Source organism: Callorhinus ursinus, unplaced genomic scaffold, assembly GCF_003265705.2.
Source record: "Callorhinus ursinus isolate GAN/ISIS: 27379988/994484 unplaced genomic scaffold, GSC_fseal_2.0 scaffold18, whole genome shotgun sequence".
Classification (NCBI taxonomy): domain Eukaryota; kingdom Metazoa; phylum Chordata; class Mammalia; order Carnivora; family Otariidae; genus Callorhinus; species Callorhinus ursinus.
In genome coordinates, this window is record NW_027397080.1 from 25,723,330 (window position 1) to 25,750,565 (window position 27,236).

The 27,236-nt window shown below is 52.5% G+C and overlaps 1 protein-coding gene across 5 annotated transcripts; it reads left to right on the forward strand.

Moving 5' to 3' along the window:
• The first annotated feature begins 1,355 nt into the window (after positions 1-1,355).
• On the forward strand, positions 1,356-17,932 carry CASP9 (caspase 9). 5 transcript variants are annotated; one of them, XM_025856731.2, is made up of 9 exons: positions 1,356-1,566; positions 4,366-4,759; positions 7,093-7,127; positions 7,671-7,847; positions 8,069-8,158; positions 9,357-9,504; positions 12,851-13,030; positions 13,677-13,786; positions 15,600-15,834. In XM_025856731.2, the coding sequence occupies exons 1-9, from the start codon at positions 1,435-1,437 to the stop codon at positions 15,687-15,689; spliced, it is 1,356 nt and encodes a 451-aa protein (XP_025712516.1). In that variant the 5' UTR covers positions 1,356-1,434; the 3' UTR covers positions 15,690-15,834. The 5 variants fall into 5 exon arrangements, with proteins under 5 accessions (XP_025712516.1, XP_073759406.1, XP_073759408.1 ...); XM_073903305.1 differs by lacking the exon at positions 9,357-9,504 and having other exon boundaries at positions 15,600-17,932; XM_073903307.1 differs by lacking the exon at positions 9,357-9,504 and having other exon boundaries at positions 4,466-4,759; positions 15,600-17,932.
• The last annotated feature ends 9,304 nt before the right edge of the window (positions 17,933-27,236 follow it).

Here is a 27,236-nt window from a genome sequence, read left to right on the forward strand (position 1 = left end):
GGACCTTAGGGAGCCTTTCTAGTCCGACTCCTCCTTATACCGATGGGGAGACTGAGGCCCAGAGAGGGGCAGGGACTTGCCCAAGGCCTAGAGAATCCAGGACTCCTAAACTTATTTACTAAAGCGAGCTCCGCCATAGAATGTGCCAGGGACTGCCCTCAGCACGAGAAAGGGATGCGTGTGTGTGGCGGGGAGGGAGGGGGAAAGTCACAGGTGAATGAAGTAAACTTTCATTGAGCCAATGATATAGGTTCCTTGGGGATATAAAGAAAGAGATTTCATATCCCCCCCCGCCCTGTTTTTATTATTTAAAAAAAATTTCCTTTGCATTTATCACCAACACACTGTATCCTTTATTTCTTTATATTGTTCATCGTCTGTCTCCTCCCACGGGAATGTAAGCTTCTAAGGGCAGGGTCTTCTGTTTTGTTCACCTGGATCTTCTCGGACCTCGGCACAGACAGGATCTTAAATATTTGTGGAATAAATGAATGAATGGGGCTGAGGTTTTGATGCTCAGGAGAATGGATTCTAAGGTGGACTTGAGTCAGGTTCCGGTTTAAATTTTGGCTGCCTTGCGCCACTCACTACCTCTGGGACCTTGAACGGAGACCACTTCCTTGAGCCCCATCTGCAAGATGGGGGAAAAGAACACTTTTTGGTATTCTTTGGTAGGATTGTAGTCAAGGACAAGTGAGATAACATAATGTAAAGTGACTAGCGCAATGGCTGAGACTTAGCAAATGCTCAATAAACAGGAGCAATTATTTTTGAAATGTGGAAGTGAGCTGTACAAATTGGGAGTTCAGAAGAGTAGATTTCTGCCAGTTTTTTTTTTTTTCCTTGTAGGAGGAGCTAGGGTGGGAGGGAGGGAAGAGGGGGATTTAAGACCGTGAAATGTGGGCTTGGTTGGGTGAGACAGGAGAGTCTGGAACAGTAAACGACGACATCTGGGCACGGGGCAGGGGCAAGAGAATTATGGTTTTGTTACCGACAGGGAGGGGGCTAGAGGACACCATAGCCGGGAGGGGCTTGAATGGGGCGGAACAGACCATGGCATGGGTGCCCCTCTTACCAGCAGTGTGACCGCCTCCGAGTTTTTGTAAAAGCCGAGTGGCGGTGCCTTCTGGCTAGGGATTGGCGGCGCGGACTGAGAGTGCGCTCTGGGGGAGGGGCGGTGACTCGGAGTGCGCCCTGGGGGCGGAGCAGCGATGCGGGGGTGTGTCCTGGGGGCGGGCCGCGGAGGCAGAGCCGCTGGGGCCGAGGTGGTGCGGGGGCGGGGCCGAGGGGCGGGACCTGGGGCCGAGGGGCGGTGCGGGGGCGGGGCTCAACGCGGTGGCGGGTCCCGAGGCGGGTCCTGGGCGGCGGGCGGGGCGCCGCGGCCGAGGCCCGGAAGCGGACCGAGGCCGCCCGGGTCTCCGTCGTCTGGCCGCCATGGACGAGGCCGACCGGCAGCTCCTGCGGCGATGCCGGGTGCGGCTGGTCCGCGAGCTGCAGGTGGCCTCGCTCTGGGACGTTCTGCTGTCCCGCCAGCTCTTTACGCCCGCCATGATCGAGGACATTCAGGTGCGCCCAGTTCCCCGCGCCGCGCGCAGACTTCACGTCCCAGATGGGGTCAGCGAGGCCGCGCGGAGAGGCTTGCTGAAACCACAGCATGACTTAAAGGCCGAGCTCCCGCTCTCCACTCCCGGTCTGTGCCCCCCGTACCCATCCCCTTTGGGGAACCATCGTGTGGGAACCCCCTTTTCCCTCACGGCGTTGAGCCCACTAGATCGTCCAGCGGAACCGTGCGATCCCGAACACCTCTTCCAGGGTTGGCTAGAGCGATTGCACGCCCTGCACCACCCAGCATGCACTGTTGGCTGCTGCAGCACTGTGTTTCTGCCCGGGAACTGGGCCTGTGTCCGGCCTTCTAGCGTGGGAGGTTCAGGGCACTCAGCTGGAGGGGGTGGGTCACACCGCCTGGCTCTGTGTCCCCCGCTAAGTCACTGATCGTCTTTGAGCCTTAGTTTCCTGGACTGTGAACTGGGGACAACAGTAGTAGCATGAGAACCAAATGAGCAAATGGATGTGAAACTGTTAAGGTCAGGCACAGAGTCCCGGCCTAGCTGGCTGTGCCTTGCCCACTTTGTTCGGCCCCTCCTGTGCGAAGTTTATGTTTCCTAAGGGGTTTTGGAGATGAGGGGCCTGGTGCAGGTAATGGAGAAAATAAACATGCGAGGTTCTCTTTTAAAAGCAGCTTCATGTCTTACTTGGCTCTCACCACAGGCCTCTGAGGTAAGGAGGGGTCTGGGAGGTATTTCCTACCAGCAGGTGTGTTTGGCTTTCAGGAGGCCTCTGGCCACTGCCCTGGGGACTGCTTGCAGACCGAGTGTCCGTTTTCTCCATCATCCCGGAGCTTGGCCTGACCTAGTGAAGAAGTCTTTAAATAGGATAAGGGTCATAATGAAAAATTACCAATGAATAATAATATTAAAAAAGTCTCATGAGCATCTGCTCTGTGGCCTATACTGAGGAGTGGAAATTGTTTGAGGCCGTATCCTTGCCTTCGGATACAAAATCGAATGCCCACCGAGGCCCAATGGGTGGGCGCTGCAGTGGGCAGCCGCCCAGCTCCAGCTCATATGGTCATTCCAGAATGCTGGCCCTGTGTTGCCAGATTTTTAAAGAGAAGCTGTAAGTCCTGATTTTGATGTTAAATTCCCTGATTTTAAATGTTAGCAACAAATTGAGATTTTTAAAAGAAGGTCACACGAACGACAAGGCCGCCATTTTGCCACACCTGGTTTGGCTGAGCCACATGGATCTGGGTCCTCATCCTGGCTTTGTTACATATTAGCAAGTTGCAGTGCCTTTCTGGGACTCAGTTTCCCTCATCTGTAAAGTGGGGATAATTGTAATTTAGCCCCTTAAGGTTGTTGAGGGGGACTAGATGAAATGATACATTTAACACAGTGTCTGTCTTACTGTGGGTGTTCCATAAATGTTGAGAGAAAGGCTAGTTGTTTTGTTAGTGAGGATTATCTTTTCAGTGACATTATAGGTCTGTGCTTTTCAGTATAGTAGCATTAGCCACCTGTGGCTATTTAAGTGTAAATCTGAAGTAATTAGTATTAAACAAAATAGAAAATTCAGTTCCTCAGTTGTAGGACCCCAGTGCTCAGTAGCCATGTTGGTTAATGCCTGCCATCTTGGTCAGCGCAGGTGAAGAATATTTCCATCATCGTAGAAAGTTCCCTTGGACAGTGCTGCTGTAGGATATTTGAGGCCAGGATGGTGTCTTATCCCTGTGGACCCTGAGGAACTTGGCCAGAGCTGGGTCTGAAAGGATGAGCAGATAAACAGTTTCTTCCTTTTCCCAGTGTCAGTGACCAGCCCCACCATCCTGACACCCGTTAACCTCAACCATTCTTGCACTTTACAGTCCGCCTGATGAGTGCCCAAATCCTGTGCATTCTCCTTGATTTTTCTGGTGTGTCCACTCACTTCTCCATTCCTGCTGTACTGTCTTTGCCACCACCTGATCTGGCTGTGGCTCACTCCCTTCTGTTGTCCACCCTGCCCCTAGGATGATTTTTCTAAAAGGCAGATCTGACTCTGTCACTTTCCTAAAACTCCTCAGTTGCTACTCACAGCTTTCTTGGCATGACCACATAAAAGCCTCATCCCTCATGACTGTTTCCCATTCCAGCTTACATTTCTCATTTCTCTGAATTCACTCTTCACTTCCTAATGTTCCCTGGGGTCTCAGTAAAGACATCCCCTCCTGGAGACCTCCCTGGCTTCCCAGGGCTGAATTGGATTACCCTGGACCCTCCTAAGGCCCATGTACTTTCCCACCTGACACTTCTGTCTTTGGTGTGTCACTGTTGATTTGTCTGTTTGCAACTCCCACTAGATGTCTACTTCTTGAGGACTAATAATGTTCACTGCTGTATTTTCAGCACTTAGCAATGCTGGGCTCATAGGAGATGCCTCCAAAATAATGAATAGATAAGCAGGGCGCCTGGGTGGCTTAGTCGGTTAGGCGTCTGCCTTCGGCTCAGCTCGTGATCCCAGGGTCCTGGGATAGAGCCCTGTGTTGGGTACCCTGCTTGGTGGGGAGCCTGCTTCTCCCTCTCCCTCTGCCTGCCGCTCCCCCTGCTTGTGCTCTCTCTTTCTCTCAAATAAATAAATAAAATCTTTAAAAATAGGTAAGTGAAGGCTGGCAAGTGGCACACAGTCAGTGTAACTGCAGGCTCAAGTTTTGCCCCCGTGACCGATTGTTTAGACCTAGGCTAGATGGGAAAAGGGGGGGGGGAGGGACAAAATGAGAGTCACAGGACATTGTGTGGATAACAGTGCCATGTCTTTCTTTCCAAACAGCATGCAGGCTCGGGGTCTCGGAGTGATCAGGCCAGGCAGCTGGTCATAGATCTAGAGACCCGAGGGAGTCAGGCCCTTCCTTTGTTCATCTCCTGCTTAGAGGACACAGACCAGGATGCGCTGGCTTCATTCCTGAGAATGAGTCGGCAAGCACAAAAGCAGAAACCAGAGGCTGTCAGACCCCCGAACCTCATGCCTGTGGTGCTTGGACCAATGGGCCTCACACCAGAGGATCTCAGAGGGAAGACGGGTCCATTAAAGCCGACTCCGGGAAAACTCTCTCCAGTGGTGCTGGGGCCTGAGCAGCTCTGGCCAGCCAAGCTCAGGCCAGAGGTTCTCAGACCAGAGGTGCCCAGGCCAGTGGACAGTGGTTCTGGACGATTCAGTGATGTCTGTGAGTACCAAGAGAGTGGTTGGTGGGTAGTTGGACCTATGAAGTTAATGACCTTGGATGTCCAGATCTCTCCCCAGGTGTGGGAAGTTCTCAGCCATTCTTTTTCTAAATAAGCCTACTGCCCCTTTTTCCCTCTCTTCCTTCTTCTGGGACCCCAATAACGCATAGATGTTTCTTTTCAAGATAACCCATAGTTCATGTAGGCTTTCTTCGTCTTTGTTCTTTTCTCTTTTTTCTCTGCCGATAATTTCAAATGACTTGTCTTCTACTTCGCAGATTCTTTCTTCTGCGTGATGGAGTCAGATGTTGGTGCTGTCTGTTGCATTTTTAATTTCATTCATGGCATCCTTCAGCTCCAGAATTTCTGTTTGGTTCTTTTTTATGATTTCTATCTCTTTTGTTCATGTATTATTTTCCTGTTGTTGTTGAACTTTTTTTGTGTATACTCTTGTAGCTTATGAGCTTCCTTGAGACAGCAATTTTGAATTCTTTATCCGACACATTGCAGGTTTCTATTTCTCGGGGGTCAGTTTCTGGAAAATTATTTTGCTCCTTTGGTGGTGTCCTATTTCCTTGATTTCTCATGTTTCCTGAAGTCATGTGTTGGCTTTGCATTTGAAGGAGGAGTCACCCCCTCCAGTCCTTGCTGACTGGCTTCTTCAGTGCATCTAATCTTGGATTACTTTGCACCGGCAGCGTTTTGGAACTTCTCTGCTCGATTCCTGGACTTCCACAAAGGCACTCTAATTTGTGGATGATTGTCAAAATGGGTGTTCATTGTCGGGGAAGGCGGTAGAAAACTCTTATTGTGCTACTTTGATGATGTCCCTCTCTCACTTTGTGGATCGATACTACTAATTTGGGGAATGAAAGAATTCTTCAGTTGTGGATAATAGTTATATTGTTGAGGTGCAGTGGGATTTTGGAAATGAGCAATAGTTCCAGATTTGAGGCTGTGAATTATAGGATTCTTCAGGCAGGTAAAACTATTTCCGATTAAAAAATGGGATGTGAGGGGCGCCTGGGTGGCTCAGTCGTTAGGCGTCTGCCTTCGGCTCAGGTCATGATCCCAGGGTCCTGGGATCGAGCCCTGCATCGGGCTCTGTGCTCCGCGGGAAGCCTGCTTCTCCCTCTCCCACTCCCCCTGCTTGTGTTCCCTCTCTCGCTGTGTCTCTCTCTGTCAAATAAATAAATAAAATCTTAAGCAAACAAACCAAAAGTTACTTTTAAAAAAAAAGGGGGATGTGAATGCTTTTCTGGCGTGGCTTTAAAACTCTTGAGAGAGTAGTTCCCAGCAAGGGGTCCCGGCCCTCTGTGAGCCGTGAATGTCACCATTGTGGGATCAGGAGAATAGGCTGCAGTGCAGCTCACCTTGCATTGCAACTCAGAGAGAGCCACCAAGTTCTCTTTGTTTAAGAAGAAAAAAGGTCCTCCTAGCTTATAGGCTGGTGGTCAGTGGACTTCTTGCTAATCGAAATGAAAACTCATTTGACACCGAAGGAAAAACGATCACCTTTACTCATTTATTCATTCCGCACATGTTTGCTGAGGACTTTCTGGGTGCCGGGCTCCATGGGTTCTACAGACAGGAAGCGTCCGCTCCCCTAGAAGTTCCCTTATGCCTTTCTGTTTTAGAATTTCATATGAATGGAATCATGTCACATATACTCTTCTGGCTTCTTCTCATTGGCATAAAGTTTTGTTTTATCCACTGTGTTGTACGTTTTCAGGCTGTGGACTGTTCCCTTGTATGGCTTTTTTCATAAATTGTTTATCCATCAACTTGTTGATGAACATTTGGGTTGTTTCTGGTTCCAGGCATTAAGAATAAGGCTTCAGTGGGGTGCGTGGGTGGCTCAGTTGGTTAAGCATCTGACTTCATTTCAGGTCATGATCTTGAGGTCCTGGGATCGAGCCCTGTGCCGGGCTCTGCGCTCGGCGGGGAGTCTGCTCCTCCCTCTCCCTCTCCCACTGTTCCTCCTCCCCACTTGTGCACGCATGTGCTCTCTCTCAGATAAATAAATAAAATCTTTAAGGAAAAAAAAGAATAAGCCTTCAGTGATCATCCACGGCCAGGTTTTTTTGTGCTCACTGCACTCGTTTCTCTTGGGTCTATACCCTGGAATGGAATTGCTGGTCAGAGGGTAGGTGTGTGCTTAACCTCACTGGAGACTTCTGAGCTGTTCTGCAAGGTGGCTGTGCCCCTAGTCTCCCACCAGCACTCCCTCATGTTTCCCGAAGTCTTGCTCTTCTGTATTCAAAGACCCTTGCCCCACCCCTGTTGGGCCAGGCATTCATTTCTTGTCTCTCTTTCTATCTCTCTCTCTCTCCAGGTGCTCGGGAGATTTCCAAGCAAAATCCTGATTTGGTGAGTCTTCCTGTGACTTGGGGCCAGCTGCCTTGGCTTTGGGCTCTTCTGCTCTGCACGTCCCAGGTCCTTCCCTCTGCAGCTGTGTCGGGAGCCCAGGGAACTAAGCCCGGCTGTCGGGAGGGTCCCAGGCCCCATCCCGCTCCCTGACGCTGACACAGCTCTTCCCGGAGCAGGCTGTCCGAGCCTCCCTGCTCTTCCCTTGTCTGTGAAGTCAGGGGGTCAGACCTCACAGGAGGGGGTCAGACCATGAGCATTGGCTGTGGGACGGAGTCACTCCCACTCGTGTGTGCGGGTCCTGGGCTCCATGCCGGGGTACCAGGGAGCAGACGCCGTGTGTTTCTAGCCCTGGTGGAGCCATCAGCCTTGCAGAAGCTAGTTACACAGAGACATATCTCAGTCTCAGTCGTGTTAAGTACTGTGACAAAAAAGAACAGGCTGCTGTGAGAGGGGATTCGAAGGGACACAGGGCCCAGGGGCTCGCCTTCTCTCCTGAGGGGTGCTGCGAGACCCCAGCTGACACTGGTCCTTGTGCTTGGGCAGGCGTACGCCCTGAACGCAGACCCCTGCGGCCACTGCCTCATCATCAACAACGTGAACTTCTGCCTCAAGTCGAGGCTCACGGCCCGTACCGGCTCCAATATCGACTGTGAAAAGCTGCAGCGACGCTTCCGCTTATTGCATTTCACGGTGGAGGTGAAGTGTGACCTGAAGGCCAAGGTAGGGTCGCTGTCCATGGAGAGGTTGGGGAGGGGCGGGGCGGCGTCCTGCCGTACCCCGGCACAGCACCTGGTGTCCAAGAACGGTGGCTCTCGTGACAGTTGTGACGGTCATTACTGCAGTGTTGGCCCCGGGAGCAGGGAAGGTGCTCTGCCCAGGCGGGCCCAGCATGGGGACCCGATCCATCAGTGCTCCGGCTCATCTGCCACTTTCTCTTGCAGCAAATGGTCCAGGCTTTGGTGGAGCTGGCGCGGCGGGACCACAGCGGCCTGGACTGCTGCGTGGTGGTTGTCCTCTCTCACGGCTGTCAGGTAGATGCTCCTTGGGTAGCTGCCCCCAAGTGCTGAGCTGAGAGGCCCTGACGGAGCCCCATCCCTTCCTGTGTCCTCGCCTTGCAGGAAGAGCCGTGGGGCCCTGTCTATCCCCTGTTGTCTTCCTGGGAGCCACCCGGCCCTCTGAGGAGTTGGATGCTCCTCCTGGGTTCCTGGGAGAAGCCATCTGGGAAAGGCACGGAGGAGATTCTGCCCACAGAGCTCCTACCCTGGATTTTATTCGGAGCCGGGCACAGCACACAGGAGCTCCCAGCTCCTGCCTCCATCCCGCTAGGCATTGTCCCAGGCCCTTTGCCGTTGCCTGGGTGTCCGGACACTGGGATCCGCTCTGGGGTTGGCCACTAATGTGCTGCGTCATTGTGGCGCAGCCCCTCCCACTGCCTGGGCCTCAGGTCCCCGCATCTTTTCACGTGAGGGTTGGACAGGTCAGAGGCTCCAAGCTGGAGGCCTGTAGTCCCCGTGGGGGTTGCACCGTGTTTTCAAAAGTGGCAACTTTCTCAGAGAAATCAGGATTTCCAGCTTCTCTTGAAAAACCACAATGGTCTGGCCTTACTAGGCCGCATCCTCACAGAGTGAAACTCTGGCCAGTAGCTAGGCAGGGACTGCCCCCTTTTCATTCATGGTGTGACCCCCTGGACCGGCAGCATGGGCTTCACCAGGAACTCGTGAGAAATTCAGACTCTCAGGCCTTGCCCCAGACCTCTTCCCAGGGAGCCTCCGCTTTGACAGGGTCCGCATATACAGAAAGTCTGAGAAGAACTGATCTAGAGCAGTGGTTCTCAATGCTTAGCTGCATCAGAGGCTCCTGAAAGACCGTATCGCTGGGCCCTACCACCAGGGTTTCTGAGTTAGGTCTCGGGGGAGCCCAGGAATCAGCATGCCTTACAGGTTCCTAGGTGATGCTGATGCCACTGGTCCAGGGAACCACACTTTGAGAACCACCAATCTAGAAGAAGCTGGTCAGCGCTATCCAGTTAGGCTAATGTTTTAGGCACATGAGTCTGAGACCTCTGGAATAGAGACTGCCTAGGACCCATCCAGAGCCAACCTCTGTAAAGTCAGGCTTGTGCCCCTGGCTGAGACCTTCTAAATGCTTGGCCCCACAGCACCTCTGAACAGTGTGTTGGATTCCTACCCCAGCTTCTTGGTCTTGTAACCAGGAGTTTTGGTCTCCTAGGCCAGCCACCGCCAGTTCCCAGGGGCTGTTTATGGCACGGATGGATGTCCTGTGTCCATCGAGAAAATTGTGAACATCTTCAATGGAGCCAGCTGCCCCAGCTTGGGAGGGAAGCCCAAGCTCTTCTTCATCCAGGCCTGTGGTGGGGGTAAGCAGGTCCTCAGTCTCCCTGCCGATGACTCTAGTGGGAGGAGCCGCCCCTGCCTCCTTCTCTCTTCAGTCCCTCCTGGGGCCCAAGGGGCAGTCAGAGGGTCCCAAACATGGCCCCTTTGCCCGAACGGCAGCACCTGCCTCTGCCTCGAGTAGGTCTCAGCTTTGTCCAGCCTGTAGAGGTAAGAGCCTTCCAGCTCACGGTGCGGGAGCCTCTGGGGCTCATTCAGCTCTGGCAGCTTCAACTCCAGAGACTTGGCAATCACAGAGCAGAGAAGAGGAAAAAAACCTCTTTCATTTTCCTTATCACTCCCCTGACCTGCCTCAATTAGACCGTCTCTCCACTGTGGCAGAGAAAGGGAGGCCAGAGCTAAATTAAATTCCCAAGGGCCCAGGTACCGGAGATTTCAGTAATATGCGTGTGTGTATATATACATAAACATATGTATATGTATATACACACACTGTATATATATATATATTTTTGTTTGTTTATTTGTTTTAAGAGAGAGAGAGAACACGAGCTGGGCGTTGGGGAAGGACAGAGGGAGAGGGAGAGAGAATCCCAAGCAGATTCCATGCTGAGTGCAGAGCCTGACGCAGGGCTCATTCCCAGGGCCCTGAGATCATAACCCGTAGCATATTCTTTTTTTTTTTTTAAGATTTATTTATATATTTTAGAGCGAGAGCGTGGGGGCGGTGGGGAGGGACAGAGAGAGAGGGAGACAAGCAGGGCGAGGCTTTCACCTCAGAGCTGTCGAATGAGGGGAACATGGAGATGGAGTTCGCATCCCTTGTCTGCCTCTCTCTCTCTCTCTCTCTCTCTCGCTCTTGTATTCCCCTCTCAGATCCCACTGTGTCTTCTCTGCTTTCCCCAGGCGGTCCCTCTGCCCCCCTCCGTCTCCTTAGGCCATTCCTGCGGCTTCCCCCACCACAGTGCTCCCCGACCCGGCCACCCACATCTCAGGTCCCGGCCCCTGTTCCACTTCAAGTCATTCCCAGACACCCAGGGCAGATTCCGGACTCTCGGCCAAGAAAACAACCAGAAGCAGGGACCTGAGTAAGCAGTGGAACGGCCCAGCTCTCACACGTCTCAAAAGCCCAGGCTTTGCAGGCTTGGGGCCCTCCATGGAAGAGGCAGCAGGGCTGAGAGGCAACACGCAGAGGGCAGAATCCTGGCCCCTGAAGGTCAGCTGTGAGAACAAAGGCACATTGCCGAGTTTCTGAGTTAGATGTACGGGGTGAGAGGTCAGTAGATGTTGGGGCTATTATATGGGGTTGCCAGAACCATCCTTGCCCCGTCTCTGCCCCCTGCAGTTGGGACCCCAGCTTCCCTGGGTGAACTGTGACCTCCTTCCCTCCTTGCTGTTTCCCACCACAGATCCAGCCACGAAACCCGCCTCCTCTCCTGCCCAGGGTCTGCCTGACCTGCTGCTTCCCCCACCAGGACTCTTCCCTCTCCCATCAGAGCCTGGGTCACATTGACCTGCCCCAGAAACCATTCCCTAAGGAACCCTCCGGGCCACTCTGCCCTCTGTCTGCTTTTTCTGAAGCTCTTTGTAGCTGCTTCCTGTCTGGAGTGGCCCATTGCACCCTGCAGTGATTCCCTGGGGCTCGTCTCGGGAGACCTCCCGCCATGTCATCACCCCGATGGCTCTATGGCAGAGCTGTGGGTGGCCGGAGTCCTGCCCTGACCCCTCTGGTTTCCAGGTCTGCCACGGCTTTGGGGGGAATTCGGATTTTGAAACCGAAAAGACAGAAAATGTGAGTGCAGGAATCATCCAGCATCTTGCGAGCCTGACACAGTGGTCTCATTTCTGCCTCTTATCTGTGGATGGTGGCCCGCGGGCAGTCCGCTTTTTCTCATCCTGCGTTAGCCCGTGAGCATTTCTTCACATCGCTACGGTCCTCATCACCGCTAGTTCAGAGGGCTTTATAATGCTCCGTTTTAGTGATCGGCACTCACTAATCCATTTCCCTGACGTCGGCCGTTGAGGTGATACCCAAGTTTTGGCTCCCGTGACCACAGATGTCTTTACATAGAGGGTGTTGATGTCACATGAATGAGTTCCTGGGGAAAGCACAGGGTCAGAGGGTGTAAACATCTCCACAGATCCTGTGACCTCTGGTTTGCTGCCTTCTTTGATTTCCTACAAGGATCTGAGAGAGCTTTGCGAGTACGAGTAACATAGTAGAACAAAATAACGAGGGAGGCAGGAGAGACGATAGGACAGAAGAAGAAGACCCATTCGGCAGACGCATGATGGACAGAGGGACGAGAGATGTCTGGAAGGAAACACGCCGATTGTTAACAGAAGCCGCCCCCCTGAGAACAAGACCGAATAATGCCACTTGTTTTTTAATGACATAAAGTTGATCATTTTAACCATTTTAAAGTATACAGTTCAGTGGCGTGAGTACATGAGCACACATGCCTGTGACCTAGTTCTAGAACTTTCTCACCGCCCCGAACAGAAGCTTCGTACCAATCAGCACTCACTCTCCTCGCCTGCCTCCTCTCAGTCCTTGGCAATGACCCGCCTGCTGTCTTCTCTGTGGATCTGCCCCTTCTGGGTCTTTCACGTATATGGAGCCAGAGACGTGGCCTTTGGCATCTGGTCCTTGCGCTCGGCATGTTTCCAGCGCCCGTCCACAGTGCACCAGCGGCCGGCGCTTCCTTCCTTTTCAAGCCAGAATGAAATTCCACTGGATGTGCGCAGGCCATTCGTCTGTCGTGGACGCGGGGTGTCGCCACCGTTTGTCTGTTGTGAATAAGGCTGCTGTGAACATTGCTGTGCAAGGTTTTGTCAGAACACCCGTTTTTGGTTCCCTTGGGTGTTACCTTGTAACTTGTTTTTACGGCTTTTTAAAAAGATTGTGATTAGGTAAAATTTTACCTAATGAATGTGTAAAACTTTTGTTATAGTAAAAAGTAAAGGTTTGGGGACTCCTGGGTGGCTCAGTTGGTTAAGCATCCAACTCTGGATTTCGGCTCAGGTCATGATCTCAGGGTCGTGGGTTTGAGCCCCATGTTGGGCTCCACGCTCGGTGGGGAGTCTGCTTGAGATTCTCTCTCCCTCTCCCTCTGCCCCTCCCCTGCTCACACATGCGTGCGCTCTCTCTCTCAAATAAATAAATCTTAAAAAAAAAAAAAAAAAAAAAAGAAAGGCAAAGCTTAGGTTTCTGTTTCTTGCGGCTATTTGCTCAGCCCTGGCACCCTGGCTCCAGAGGGGGTCCCGCGCTCTCAGGCCGGGGCAGGCCGGATGTCGCCAGGAAGTGAGGAGCAGGAGCTTTGGTCTGTGTGTGTCGGTGATGAGTGGTGTGTCTGTCTTTCGTCCCTGCAGAGCAGAAAGACCATGGGTTTGAGGTGGCCTGCGCTTCCCCTGAAGACAGGACCTCTGGCAGTGACCCGGAGTCAGACTCTGCCCCATTCCAGGAAGGCCCAGGCCCCTTTGACCAGCCGGACGCCGTGTCTAGTTTGCCCACGCCCAGTGACATCTTGGTGTCCTATTCTACCTTCCCAGGTGAGCGCATCAGGAGAGCTCCTCCTCCCAGCCGGCGGGTCCCCCCCGGTCTGCCCTAGAAGCAGCTGTGTTGCGAAGGAAAGGCGTGGGGGTGAGTCTCAGCTCTGCCCCTTGCCATCTGTGGGACCCTGAGCAAGTTGCTTCGCCTCTCTGAGCCTCAGCTCGGGGTGAGGCAGGCGAGGCGCTTAGGAGGCAGAACTTCAGGGGGCACCTGCTCTTGGGTTTGTATGCCTCGCTTGCCTCACCCTTGTCTTGGTCCTGCCTCGGTCTTCTCATCTTTAAAATGGGAATAGCAGTCCCCCTTCAGGGGGCGCCCTGGGGATTCGCAAGGTGGTTAGTGCCTCCCTGAGCATGGTGCCTGGCACATAGCAGGTGTGAGGAGCGTTAGTCTCCTTCCTTTCTTAGCCCTTGGGCGAGTCACATGACTTCTCAGAGCTTTGTTCTCCTTGCTGGGAAAGCAGGAATCACAACCAAAGTCCCAAGGTGGTGGGGAGGGTGAAGTAAGGTCCTGACCGGAACAGAGCACAGAGATGTGGGCTGCTCCTGCTGGACATGTGAATGGGCCCAAGTCCAGAGGTGGCTCCAGCCTGCACGTGGCGGGTGGCTAGCGGCTCTCCAATAAAGTTCAGCCTTTCTGCTTCTGCAGGCTTTGTTTCCTGGAGGGATACCAAGAGGGGCTCCTGGTACGTGGAGACCTTGGATGGTGTTTTTGAGCAGTGGGCTCACTCTGAAGACCTGCAGACCCTCCTGCTCAGGGTGAGCGTGGCCTTCCTCTGGGGAAGGAAAGGGAAGGCTGCTGGGAGGGGCACGCGTCCTCGGGAGAGGGCGGGAGGGGCGGGCAGGGCCGCAGGCCCACACCAGAGGTTTCTTCTGCACCTTGCCTTGCCACGAGGTTGGTGCTTCTGCTTCTCTTAATTGCGAGGTGTTACTATTGCAGTGACATTGGCCCTTTGTTCAAAGGGCTGCCTTCCCTGGCTTCTCTGAGGTCCCAGGCTGACACTGGGATCCCCACTTGCAGAACCAGTCCTCAGTGCAGGGCAGGTTGGCGCAGTGGCCAGAGCATGGCATTTCCTGAAGGCAGGTCATGGGGCCTGCACCCTTCACCCCACTGTGTAGTCTTCTAGCCTTGACCCTCAAGAATTATGATTTCCTCAGTATATGCCCTTCTCGGGGGGGGCCCCAGTGAGAGAGCGGGAAGGATGGCCTGATAGGGCCCCAGCCTCTCCCCATGGGATCCTGCTCAGAGCAGCTGCTTCCTCCACGGGTCTCAGAGCACACGTGGGCCTCTCCCGCTTGCTCAGGTGTTTTGTGTCATGAGAAGGGTCTGGAAAGGCTGGGACCATGCCTTCCTCCTGGGGAGGCTATGGCTTTGTGCTTTGCGGAGCAGAGCGGAGGAGAAAGGAAAAGCAAGTACAGGACTCGAGGGGGCCCCGGGCACCGTGACTCTGGGCAGGTGACCTCAGAGGCAGCTGGGGCCCTGCAGGGTCAGGCTGGGAGTCCGTCAGGGCCAAGCGGTGCACTTGGCTCCTGGACCTGATCTCTTCTCTTGGCTCTTCTTTAAGCAAACCTCTCAATCTGATTTGAACTTTGTGAAGTTTTGAAGTTTGAAATTTTGAATTTTGAGTTTTCTAAACTTATAATGGATATACTCTTCTTTCAATACCCTCCCTCCCAACTCAAGGAGGCTGCAGGTTTTTTAAATAGTTCTTAAGCTTTTATGTATGTATGTATGTATGTATGTATTTATTGAAGTATAGTTGTCGTATGTAGTGAGTTTCAGGCATACAACACGGTGACTTGACAATTCTGACGTCACCACGGTAAATGTAGTTGCCACCGCTCCATACAAAGTTATTACAGTATTATTGACTGTATTCTCTGTGCTGCGCTTTTCATGCCCGGACGTTTGTACCTTTTAATGCCCTTGGCCTACTTTGTCCATCCCCCCACTGCCCTGCCCTGCAGCATTATTGACAACAGACAAGATTTGGAAGCAGCCTAAGCATCCATCCATAAATGCATGGATAAAGAAGACGTGGTCTAGATGCACAATGGAATATTACTCAGCCGTAAAAAAGAATGAGATCTCCCCATTTGTGACAACATGGATGGAGCTAGAGGGTGTTATGTGGAGTGAAATAAGTCAGAGAAAGACAAATACCGTATGGGTTTCACTTATATGTGGAATTAATTGTTTTTAAAGATTTTATTTATTTATTTATTTGAGAGAGAGAGAGAGAGAGCACAAGCAGGGGGAGCGGCAGGCAGAGGGAGAGGGAGAAGCAGACTCCCCACCGAGCAGGGAGCCCGATGCAGGGCTCAATCTCAGGACCCTGGGATCACGACCTGAGCCAAAGGCAGACACCCGACTGACTGAGCCACCCAGGTGTCCCTTATATGTGGAATCTGAAAGACACAACCAGCAGACAGAAACAGACTCATAGAGACAGAGTACAAGCCAGCGCTGTTGTCAGGGCTGGGTCAGTGGCCATTCCCCCGCAGCCCCTCCCTGGACCTCTGACTTCCATCGAGAGCCCTCACAGACTTCCCCGTGCTCATCTTTTCACAGGTCGCTAATGCTGTTTCACAGAAAGGGATTTACAAACAGATTCCCGGTTGTTTCAATTTCCTCCGGAAAAAACTCTTTTTTAAAATGTGATGCGGGCCAGAGCCCCTCCGCCTCTCACCCTGCTTTACTGTTCACCCCAAAACCTTCCTGCTCCGGGCCCACGGCAGCCGAGGCCCGGTCTGTTCTATGGCTCCAGCTGTCGTTCTTCAAAGGGGTTTGTGGCCTCTCGTGGGTCTGCTCTTTCCCCACCGGTGCTGGACAGGCTCTTAGCAGCTTCCACGTTGGAGACAAATGACCAGCGTGAGGAGGAGGAGCAGAAGACTACCAAGGACACCGCAGGACTCTTCCCAGCGGCCCTTTCTCCAGCCAGTGGCTGGGGCCTGTGACCCCATGGTTGTCTCTACAGGAAGGCTTTTGACCTCAGTACTATGGACATTTGGGGTCAGATAATCCTCTGTTGTGGGGCTGTCCTGTGTGCTGTAAGATGTTGAGCAGCGTCCCTGGCCTCTGCCCATAGATGCCTGTGCACCCCTCCCTGAGTAGTGACAACCAGAAATGTCTTCAGACACTGCCAGTTGTACCCCCGTGGGGCCCCACTTGAGAACCACTGATCCAAAGGAAGTTTTGGTTACAAACAAACCAGCATCTCTCTTAGATCAGCAAGTTTGGGGCTACTGGAGTCTGAACAGTTGGAATCAGTGAATCCTAAGTGAAGTTTTAAAAGTCACCTATTTTTCTTATGTTCTAGTATGCTTAAAAAAATCTTAGGTGAAGATGGACGCTTTTTTTTTTTTTTTTGCCTATTTCTCCCTTCACTTTGTTCCAACTGTTTGTTTTTCCTTATAAAGGAGATTTTTTGCTTTTTTTAATTTTAATTTTTTTTTTTAAAGATTTATTTATTTGAGAGAGAGAGTGCACGCAGAGAGGGGAGGGGCAGAGGGGGAGAGAAAGTCCCCAACAGACTCCGCACTGAGCTCGGAGCCCAATTCCAGGCTCGATCCCACGACCCTGAGATCACAACCTGAGCCGAAACCAGGAGTCAGATGCTCAACCGACTGCGCCACCCAGGCGCCCCAGATTTTTGCTTTTTTAAAAACATTTCCCCATCTCTTACTTTATTTGAACCCGACCCCATCTCAAGAAGGTGACTGGGCTGGGAGCTGTGTCCTCAGGGCAGTGAAGTCACGGGTCCAGGGAAACACAGATAAGGCCCCATCCCTGAGGTCTGGTAAGCTCTCCTGACCCTGGCCAATTTGTAGCTTTCAGGGCCGTGGACGTGAGGCATATTTGCTAAGACTTACCAAGATGGGATTCATGTGGTTGTCACCTCATTATTATTTTCCTCCTGTGACCTTTCCAAGTCTGAACTCGTCCCCGGGACTTCTGATGGTTGGTTATTTGCAGTCACCTGCAGGACACATAAAAGAAAATAATCAGTTCTGCTCTACCCAGCAGAGCAGAACGGCGCTTGGCAGTTTCCTGGCTTACTCCCTCCAGGCTCTGCGCTCGCTGCTCATGTGAATCAGGTGGCCCTCGCTTGGGGGGCCCTAGTGATGTTCAGGAGAACGAGATGTTATCACAGCTCTTCACAGACCTGCTGGGGGTACTTAGCCTGAGGTTCTGTTTGGACTTCAGGGCAGCGGGCCTACGAACTCCTAAAAATCAGGTGCCGAATGTGTGGATGGTTTTTAGATTTCATTTGTTTCTCAAAGCGATCGAGAGCCCCGAAAGGGTTAAACCAGCAGTGCTATTTGCAGGGCACTGTTCTGTGTTGCTTTTAGAGGCCTTTTAGCAGTATCTGTTGAAACTTTTACTGGCCAACTCTGTCATTCAGTGATGCTGCTGGAGCTCCACAGCGCAGGTACTCGGCTCCTGTGCAGGAGTGTGTCCAGGGGGTTCCCTGCAGCAATGGGAGGGAGGACGATAGGGAACCGATGAGACCGTCACTCGTTAGGGTTGTAATACGAAATATTACTGAGCTGTCCAAAGGGATGACCTGATGGATGGACTGATACGTAAAATGTGATACAGTGTTAGGTGAAAAGACCCAGTTGCAGGACAGTATGAAGAGTGAAATGCTATTTTTGGTTAGAAGATATTCTATATTAATGTACATAGATACTTGATATAGGCATGTACATAAAGTCCGGAAGTCCATCCACCCTGCTGTTAACGGTGATTATCTCTGAAAGGTGGGATTGGAGCTGTAAAATGAGGGAGACTTTCCTTTCTTTACTGGGTACACTCCTATATTCTTCTAATATTCTGACAAAGACAATGTATTACCTTCTCAAATAAAAATAAACATTCAGCTGGTGGATGCTGAAGATGCATGTGTTGCTGTCGTTCTGCGAACATGTGTTGAAAGGATGAATGCCCTTGGCCACCTGTCCCCCGTCACCTCCCTGCTCGTATGTTTTGTTGGCAGCTGCCTGACCTTGCCCCCTGCCCCCCCCCCCCCACCCCCGGGTCTGGGTTTGTGCGGGCAGGTGTCCCCGGCTGCACACAGCACATCCCAGGCTGGGAGAACTGCGAGGTTTCAGCAGCCCCTCTGCAGCTGCTGGGACAGCCTCTTCCGGACAACAGCTGCCTGCTCGGATGTGCCAGTCCCGGAGCCCGTTACTGGGCACGTGTACCTGTCCTGGCTGCCGTCCCGTGAGCAGGGGCCTCTGCCCAGCTGCCGCACCAGGCTTGCCTTCCCCGTTGATCCCCTCCAGCATCTGGCCATGCTTTCAGCTGTGGCCTGCTCTGTGGTGCCTGTCTGTGGCTCGGAACAGCTAATGCTGGGACAAAAAAGGACAATCCCCCCCCCCCCCCCGGCCCCTGCTTTGGGTCCCCAAGGTGCTGCCAGGACCAGCTGCTCGGTGCTGCTCCTGCAGCACCTGGGGCTGGGAAGGGCCCCAGGGTTTGGCTGGGGAAATGGCCCTAAGCCAACCTTCCAGCCAGCCAGTGGGTTGGATGGGCTCCTTTGAAATGCTGGTGGGAGCCTCTAGTCCTGCACTCAGATCTTCCTTTACCCCAGCGGAATCACAGCTCCCCTGCCACACTGCCCCCCGGCAGAGTTGCCCCCAGACAGACAAGTGAACACGGAGCCGGCGTGGCGACGAGACTCGGAGACGGCCACCTGCTCACTTGGCGGTGCCCGTTGGACGGTGTAGTTTCCCTCCTGTGACCGCGTGCTCGTGCCGTGATTTCATACTGGAATTTAATTTTGTATTTTGTATTTTTTAAAATTTATTATTTTTATTTTTATTTTTTTTAAGATTTTATTTATTTGACAGACACAGCGAGAGAGGGAACACAAGCAGGGGGAGTGGGAGAGGGAGAAGCAGGCTCCCCGCTGAGCAGGGAGCCCGATGCGGGGCTCGATCCCAGGACCCTGGGACCATGACCTGAGCCGAAGGCAGATGCTTAACGACTGAGCCCCCCAGGCGCCCCCATACTGGAATTTAAAACAAGAGTGTCGGTTTGATTCAGTTGAACAGTTCTCTGCAAAATAAACTTAGAAGAATGAAATCACGTGCTAGCTTTCCCTCACTTCGGGGGGGTGGGGGCTGTCACAAACAGCATGGAGTCATCCTGTTTCCTCCCAGCAGCCATCGCCAGGCCCCAGGCCTGCTCCCGCCCTTCCCCCGGGCGCCCCCAGGCACCCCTCCCAGGCCTGCCTTTCTTGTGATGCCTCCCTGTTCTGGCTGCTTCCATCTATTGCTGATTGTATCCATGGCAGGTTGGTGCCAGGTTTTGCGGGTTGTTGTTTTTTAAATAATTAATTTTTATGGTTTTATTTACAAACAAATGTGTGTCCATTGTTTACAAAAACAGGAACGGAGCCGGTGAGATACTGGCTTTGGGCTCACAGGAGACCACTCTGGGGACACATTCATAATAACAGTGGGACCAGCTCAGTCCCGTCTGCCTGGTCTCTCCCGATCTAAAACTGAAAATCCTGCATGCTGGGAAACCTCTCAGCCCAGGGCAAACTGCAGAGTAGTTGGGGGACCCTTTAGAGGGACTCATTTCCAATCATTAATGCTGCAGAGGTCTCAAATGATCAGGTTTTGGGCTTTGCAGATAAATGTGTTTCTAGCATTGGATGGTAGGGCCTACATATAGAAAAAAACAAAAATATGATAAAATACCCTATTAGTCCTAAGAAACCCACTCTTAATACCTGAGGAGTATCCTTTGTTTTCAAGCTCTCTGGACAAGGCCACCCTCTAGGCACCTTTCACTCACAGAGATTGCGGGGGCCCACGGAGGGGGACCCAGCTAAGGTTGGTTCCTAGCTCCTGCCTAGCTCTCAGGTGGAAGGAGGGGGTTCTCAGACCCTAAAAGGGCACTGCTCTTGTGGGGCCAGGTGAGCAGGACAGGGCCCAGGAGGCTCTGGGCTTGTCCGGCTCTCACTGAATGGATCCATTCCATGTAGCTGGAGATCCACGTGAAGACAGGGGGCTTGTGGTAGTCGTAGCTGAGGGAGGCCCTGAAGCTGACCACGCTACACACTTCCCCCTGGCCAGTAGTCCCCTGGCAGTTGGGTGGCCTGCCACGGTCCCCCTGAGGAATGCCACAGTTCTGTCAGAAGGAACCTGGGAGCTTGTGTGGGGCCATGGGAGGGGAAGGGGCTGCCCGCGAGAGCCCTGTGTTTCCCACGTTTGCAGTGAATTTATATACTGTTTTACCTTGGGTTGTCATGTTCCCTGAGGCCCGCCCGTGTGGTCACAGCTCAAGATGACGCCATCATGACCAAGAGCTAACACTGGTTATCGCTTTGTGCCTGGAATGGAGCTTGGCACTTCATATGCTTTATCTCATTTAACTGTCACGAGAACCTAGGAGGTAAGTATTGTGAGCATCCCTGTGTCACCGAGGAGGAAAAACTGAAGCCCTCAGAGGTTGTGACTTGCCTGAGGCTGGTCAGACAGTAAGTGAAGGAGCCCCAGGTTAGGAAAGATATTCTAATGAGGTGAAAGTAAGCTTTCCCAGTGGCCCCAATCACACTGTCACCATCACCTCCATTATGAGTACCACTGCTTCAAATGACCAGGATTAGCAGTATCGTAATTCTCTACTTGAACTTTAGTAGGCTTCTTATAATATGCTAATCCTCATAGCAAATATTTATTCCTCTTTGACAGATAGGGCATTGAAGCCTAGAGAAGTCATGCGACTTGCCGAAGACCACTCTAATGAATAATTAACATGTATAATGGTTTACCATATAAAAAGCATTTTCGCATCTCTTTCAGTCTTTACCCACTGTCATTCCATTTTACAGATGGGGAAACTGAGGCTCTAGGGTGGCTTGCCCAGGGTTACATAGCTAGTGGCCAACAGCTGGGACTAGAAGCCGAGCATCTGGACCCTTCCCTAGCTCTTGCTGTCTCTGAGGAAGTATTTTCTGCATAAATGAGCAAGTGTGCCTGCCATGCTTATATCTTGATAAGCCCGCGACACCTCCCCAGCTTCTCACTTCTGCTGAGTTTCCATGTGTCTTTGTTTTTGCAGATAAGCTAGTCAAGAGGGTGATATTAATTTATTCGCATGTATGTGTGTGGATATACTTCTGGAAAAATATGTCACTTACAGGTTTGTATCATTATGAAAAGACAATCATCTGTATGAGTCTTGAAAAGAGTCTTCCAAACCCCTGATGATCTTGCAAGAGAAGGGGGCAGGTCCTCTGTTCCTTCTTGGTGGCCTACCCTCATGGGATTTGTGATGGTTGGAGGGCTGTTTTGTTTTGTTTTGTTTTGTTTAGAGAGGTGGGGGAGGAACAGAGGCAGAGGGAGAGAGAGAATCTTAAGCAGGCTCCACGCTCGGTGCAGAGCTCGACGTGGGGCTCAGTCTCACAACCCTGAGATCATGACCTGAGCCGAAGTCAAGAGTCAGGTGCTTAACTGACTGAGCCACCCAGGCGCCCCTGACTGTTGGGGTTTATGTCAAAAGGAGACTCACACTCAGTGAGATCCGGTGGCTCGTGAGATAGGTACGTTTTCAGGTTGGGAGTGGTGCATCTGATGAGGGCTCCGGGGACCTTTGTGGAGGTCATAGAGTGAATGCTGTTTCAGATTCTGACCTTGGGCCATACAAAGGGACTTCTTTGCCTGACGTCACGTGGTCCTTATAACCCTCACTTCGTCTTAGTGGTGACAACAACAGCAAACACACGGCAACTACTAGGTGCCAGGCACTGGTTTAAGTGCTTCCCGTGGATTGTCTCCTTCAATTCTCTTACGTGTGATGCAGCTGCTTTTATAATCCCCATTTCACAGATGAGGAATCTGCAGTGTGGACGGAGGCTAAGTAATGCGCCCACAGTCCCACAGCTAGGAAGCGGACGAGCTGGGGTTCGAACCCAGGCAGTTTGACTTCTTATCCGTCTGTGCTCTTCTGCCTCTCCCAGGCAGTCCCCACTTCTTCCAGATGCCCCCGGATGGTGAATGTCAAGAGAGCCCCTGACTAGACAGGGGTGACCTGGCTTCCTTCCCCTCCCGAGCCTTGGACTCCCGGGGCCCACTTAACTCTGCAGCCTTCCCCAGTCTGTGAGGTAGGTTAGTTGTTGGGTAGAAAACAGCCCAGCTGGCTCTTGCTGGTCAGGGTTGGCCAATTTGAGCTGGGCAGTGTCGTTCCTGGGTCGGTAAAGAGGCAGAACACAAAGAGTCGACTGTTCCTGCCCCAGTTTTATTTCTGATCTAGCCCAGCTGGCACCATCGAACCCCCTCCTCGGCCAGGCTGACTGCGGATCTTCCTTCTGTTGGGGCTACAAGTGATTGGATCAAACCCCAGGACTGCATTTTGTCCCTGGTGGAGCTTGGAGCCCTGGATTCCTCCACGCCTTTTCATGGGACTGCTCAGAAGTGGGGGTCTGGACAACAGTCCCAGCGGACCCTCCTCCTGGCCCCCATTGGTGAGGGAGGAAACCTTCCAGATGATGCAGCCCAGCCACCACCGTGTGTCTGCAACCTCACCAGAGACCCGGAGTGAGAACCGCGCACTTGAGCCTACCCAGTTTTAAGTCATTAAGTTTTGGGGTGATTCGTTACCCAGCAATAGGTAATCAGGAGAGCAACATGGATGGATAGGATAGATAGTGACAGTCCTTAGTGCTGATGGGCTTCTCAGTTCTTTCTTTTTTTGTTTTTTAAGATTTTATTCATTTATTTGAGAGAGAGAGAGAGTGCATAAGCAGGGGGAGCGGCAGAGGGAGAGGGAGAAGCAGGCTCCCCCCTGAGAAGGGAGCCCAACACGGGGCTCAATCCTGGGATAACGACCTGAGCCAAAGGCAGACGCTTCACCGACTGAGCCGCCGAGGGGCTTCTCAGTTCTAATACACGTACTCAGCCATCCCTCCCACAGTGTCACTTCATATGACCTCTATTCCCACTGGACTGCCCTGCTCGCTGCCCCAGGACCACTGTCCCTTCTGTGACCAGTCCCTTGTATTGGCAGTCTCCTGACCTGAAGAGCCCCCAGTCCGCTGTCTGCCCCCCACCTCCTCCCCATCTCTCAAGGCCTTCCCCGACACACGCTGTGTCATTTCATAGTGTTCCAATGTCCTGTCTGTGTGTGTCTCACCTACTTGACCAGTCCCCTTGAGGGCAGGGGCCGGCTCGTGCCTCGGGGACCTCTGTACCCTCTGTGAGCCATCACGAGCGCTGGATCGCAACAGGCTGACTCGATGAAGGGACGCTGAGGGTTACGGCCACGGGGTGTCCTCCGGCTCTCTGTGGGTCTGCGATGAGACATCTTCTGGGAGATTGGGCAGAGTGAGCTCTCCGGGCAGCCATTCAGGAGCAGCCTCTTGGGCTGCAGAAGAGGCTGTGTGTGTGGCGATGAATCATGCAGATTCGAAGGGATGGCTGAAGGCCCTTCTGGAACTGCAGACCTGCTCTCTGGACAGGGAGATCAGGGGTCACAGGCACCTCTGGGTTCTGGGAAGAGGATGTGGGGAAGAAGGGAAAAGGGAAGATCACTCTATGTCCATGATGATAAAAGGTATTGAAGGCCCACTGAGATCAGTCTCTCTGCTAGGTACATCACACCTCACTTAAGGCTCCTTTATACATCTGGAACTTCGGGCAAGTTCTGTAACTTCTCTAGGTCATGGTTTCGTCGAGTGTGAAATGGGGATAATAGTACCTCTGCCTAAGTGTGCTTGAGGAGTAAGTAAGCTGGTTTACTAGCACAGCGCCTGGCACAGGGGAAGCGCTCAGTGTTAGTTTGTATGATTGACAGAGAACTCACTTGGAAAGGCATCCCGGAGTGCAGGGTTTCTGGAGGGTTGCCAATCCCTCAACATTACCGTCTATCCCAGTGGAAGAGCCAGTTGGCTGGGCACAGGTGCGAGGGTCACAGGGGCGTGGGAGTAGAAGGGGCTTCCCCCTGAGCTGCAACAAGCTGCTCAGGTTTAGGGGTGGCCCTAAACTCACAGGGCTGGGGGTCTCACTCACTGTGTGTCTCACTCACTGCTGTTTCCCCGATGCCTAGACCAGGGCCTGGCACATAGTAGGTGCTCAACAGGTATTTGCGGAATGAAGGCGAGAATAAACCTATGGCTCTGCATTTTGTTTAATGCCATCTGGATCTCAGGATTAGTGATCACGGAGGAAGCCTGATGGTCCAGCAAATATCCCCTGGCCCTATTTTGTGCCCCTCCCCGGGTTGGGGGCTAGAGATTCAGGGGTGAGTCAGGCACAGCCCAGTCCTTGCAGAGTCCTGGCTGCATCTCTAATGTGGCGAACCGTGTGTCTTGATGGGGCTTGTACCATGGCAGTGGGAAAGGGCAGGAGTGAGTGGTTGATTCCGCCCAAATTCTCTCTTGGGCAGAGGACCTTTCCCCTTCTCCCCCTCCCTCCTTTCCCCCACTCCCTGGGGCCATTCCCCACCGTCTCGATGGCTCAGACGCACCCCCCAGTGCCGACACACCCATACTGCACCAGCGCCTGCTCCCGGGCGGGGTTCTGTGACTCCCTAGGCCCCTTCCCATGTGCTTTATACGTGCACTACTCCACCCGGCCTCACAACACCCCTGCTGTCACCCTCGTTTTATGGAAGAGAAAACTGGGGCACGGAGTGGCGAGGAAGTCACGTGGGGCCACACAGTCATTATCTGCATCTAAGACACCAGGCTCCAGGAGCCCAGCCCCTAACCCCGCACTGCCTCATGGCCACACTTAATTAATTAATTGCAGACCCATCCTGTGTCCCCAGGTCTTGGTATGGAATAGATACAGGGTCAGTGAGTGCCTGGGGCCAGCAGGGGACCTGCAGGCTTAGCTGGCAGGAGGCTCAGGGGGCTCTGATGGTCTTTGCCTCTCTCTCCTGGTTCCCGCCCCCACGCCCACTCTAGGCATCTGTGAGGCTGGCTCAGCCTCCAAGGGGTCAGAGCTCCTTCTCCCTCCCTACAGAAGAAGCAAAGGAGGGCAAGGGGTTGCACTCACTCTCTCCTTCAAGAAGCCGCCCCCACCGCCTCTCCTCCACATCTGTGCTCCTGCCAACCTACCGTGCAAGTGCACTCAAACGGAAAGGGAAGGTCCCCTTTGCAGAGCCGGTTGCAGTCTTCTGAATACGGCAAACTTTGGGGATCTTGATGCCAGCGAGCTGGGCTCATCAGTGGCGAGGCCGTGCCTGCCCAGCGCCATGGGGTGGGGCCTGGAAGAGCTGGGAGAAAGGGGGCTGAGCCAGAGGGTGATCCTTCACTCTCTCTGGCCCCTCATGGTCAGGGACACTCCAGAGGCCTGGCTTTGGACAATGTTGGGATGGGCCCAGGTAAGCCTGGGAACTTTTCTTCCCCAGGGACAATCAGTTCATCATAACATAATAACTCTAACTACATAATGATTATAACCACATCATACTAACCATATGCTATAATAGGAAATAAAAGTTACAATAATATAAACTCTCTATTATTATGGGGAAATGAATTGGACATAAAGAAAATAGGAGTCATTTGCCCTCAGAGGCATTTTCTAATTGAATCTCCCACCTTTCATTTTTAGGGGGGAAACTGAGGCTCACAGAGGAGTAACTGACCCAGAGTCTCACAGCTAGTTAGTGAGAATCCCGAACTAGGAGTCAGGACTCCTGACTCCCGGCTTCTATCCCCACCACCTGGCAGAGCTCATAAATTAAGTGGGGAGAAAGGGCAACTCTGGTGGGGGGGGGTCGCACTGATGTAGAGAAGCAGAAGTCATGGCGGGGGGACAACAGGCGAACAATGAACATCACAGAGCCTCTTCTTTCCCGTGTGGGTCTTTTCATTTCATTTCATTTCATTTCATTCTTTCTTTCTTTCTTTTAAGATTTTATTGGTTTATTTTAGAGATTGGGAGAGAGAGAGAGTACAAGCGGGCAGAGGGAGAGGGACAAGCAGACTCTGGGCTGAGTGTGGAGCCTGATGCGGGGCTCCATCTCACAACCCTGAGATCACGACCTGAGCCGAAATCAAGAGTCAGAGCTTAACCGATTGAGCTACCCAGGCACCCATCCCCCCACCCTTGCGGGTCTTTGTAACGGTGACTGCTCCCTTTCATTGAGCCCTTACTAAGTGCCAGGCCCTTTAACACATCATCTCATTTAATTTTAATCCACATTCAATTGTCTGCTTTTTTTTTTTTTTTTTTTTTTTTGGCCAGTGATGACATTGAGGCTTGAAGTCATTCAAATCGCTCATGGGAACCCAGTTCCAGATCCAGAGACCACATCTAGTACCCCCAAGAGGACGGGACACGGGTCTCCTCCGCCCCACAGTCGGCTCAGTGCCCTGGCCAGGTTCCAACTTGCAGAGATGCGTGCTGGCTGTCGGGGCGAGCGGGCGGTGTCGGGGATAGCGGTCACGTGATGCGGCGGGCAGCTGTCAGGGCCCAGCTGTTGGTCGTCGGAGACCCTGTGCAGGTGCAGCCCTCCCGCCGCTGAGCGGAGCTGCAGGCACTCTGGCAGCCCCAGGGCAGGCCTCTCAGCTCATTGGAAAATATATTATTTGTCGGCAACAAAGTGTGGCCAAAAGAGCAAGGATTGAACCAAATGTAAATCCCCACTTCCCCTCAGGCTGACTGGGTGATTTTGGGGCATTTATATAACCTTTCTGAGCCCTCATTACCTTATCTGGAGAATGGAGATCCTAATACCCACTGTGCAGGGCTTTCAGGATGATGGGTAATCAAAACTTCTGATCATTTGAGCACTTACCATATACCAGACACTATTCTGAGCTCAGGATGTGGATCAGCTCACATCATCATCGCAACAATCCCATGAGGCACTATTATTGTTCCCATTTTACAGATGAGTAAACTAAGGCAGCCCACAAAAATTTGCGTGATATGGTCCGTGCCATGAAGGCTGTTAGATAATTTTAATATTCACCACTGAGAAAGTTAAATTGAGCTCCTGGTCACGCAGCTGGTATGGAGTGGAGGAGGGATTTGAGCCCAGATCGTCTGGCTCTAGAAACGTAGTTTGGAAACTATACATCTTACTTTAGTTCTAAAGCACCTGGCACTTATTTTCGAGTGCCTGGCGGACTGTAACCTAGGGCCACAATCTTGGGTGAGTGGAGAATAAAGAGGCCTCTCAGGAATTGCTGAGCTGAATTATATGAATCCTGGCTTTGTTTAAAATTTTGGTATATTGTTC

What these genes read in the sequence shown, in the direction of transcription:
- CASP9 (XM_073903305.1), top strand. Translation starts at nt 1,435, where the DNA reads ATGGACGAGGCCGACCGGCAGCTCCTGCGGCGATGCCGGGTGCGGCTG. An exon ending in AGTGTGACCTGAAGGCCAAG is followed by an intron (nt 7,848 to 8,068) that starts GTAGGGTCGCTG and finishes TTTCTCTTGCAG; the next exon opens with CAAATGGTCCAGGCTTTGGT. An exon ending in TGCAGACCCTCCTGCTCAGG is followed by an intron (nt 13,787 to 15,599) that starts GTGAGCGTGGCC and finishes ATCTTTTCACAG; the next exon opens with GTCGCTAATGCTGTTTCACA.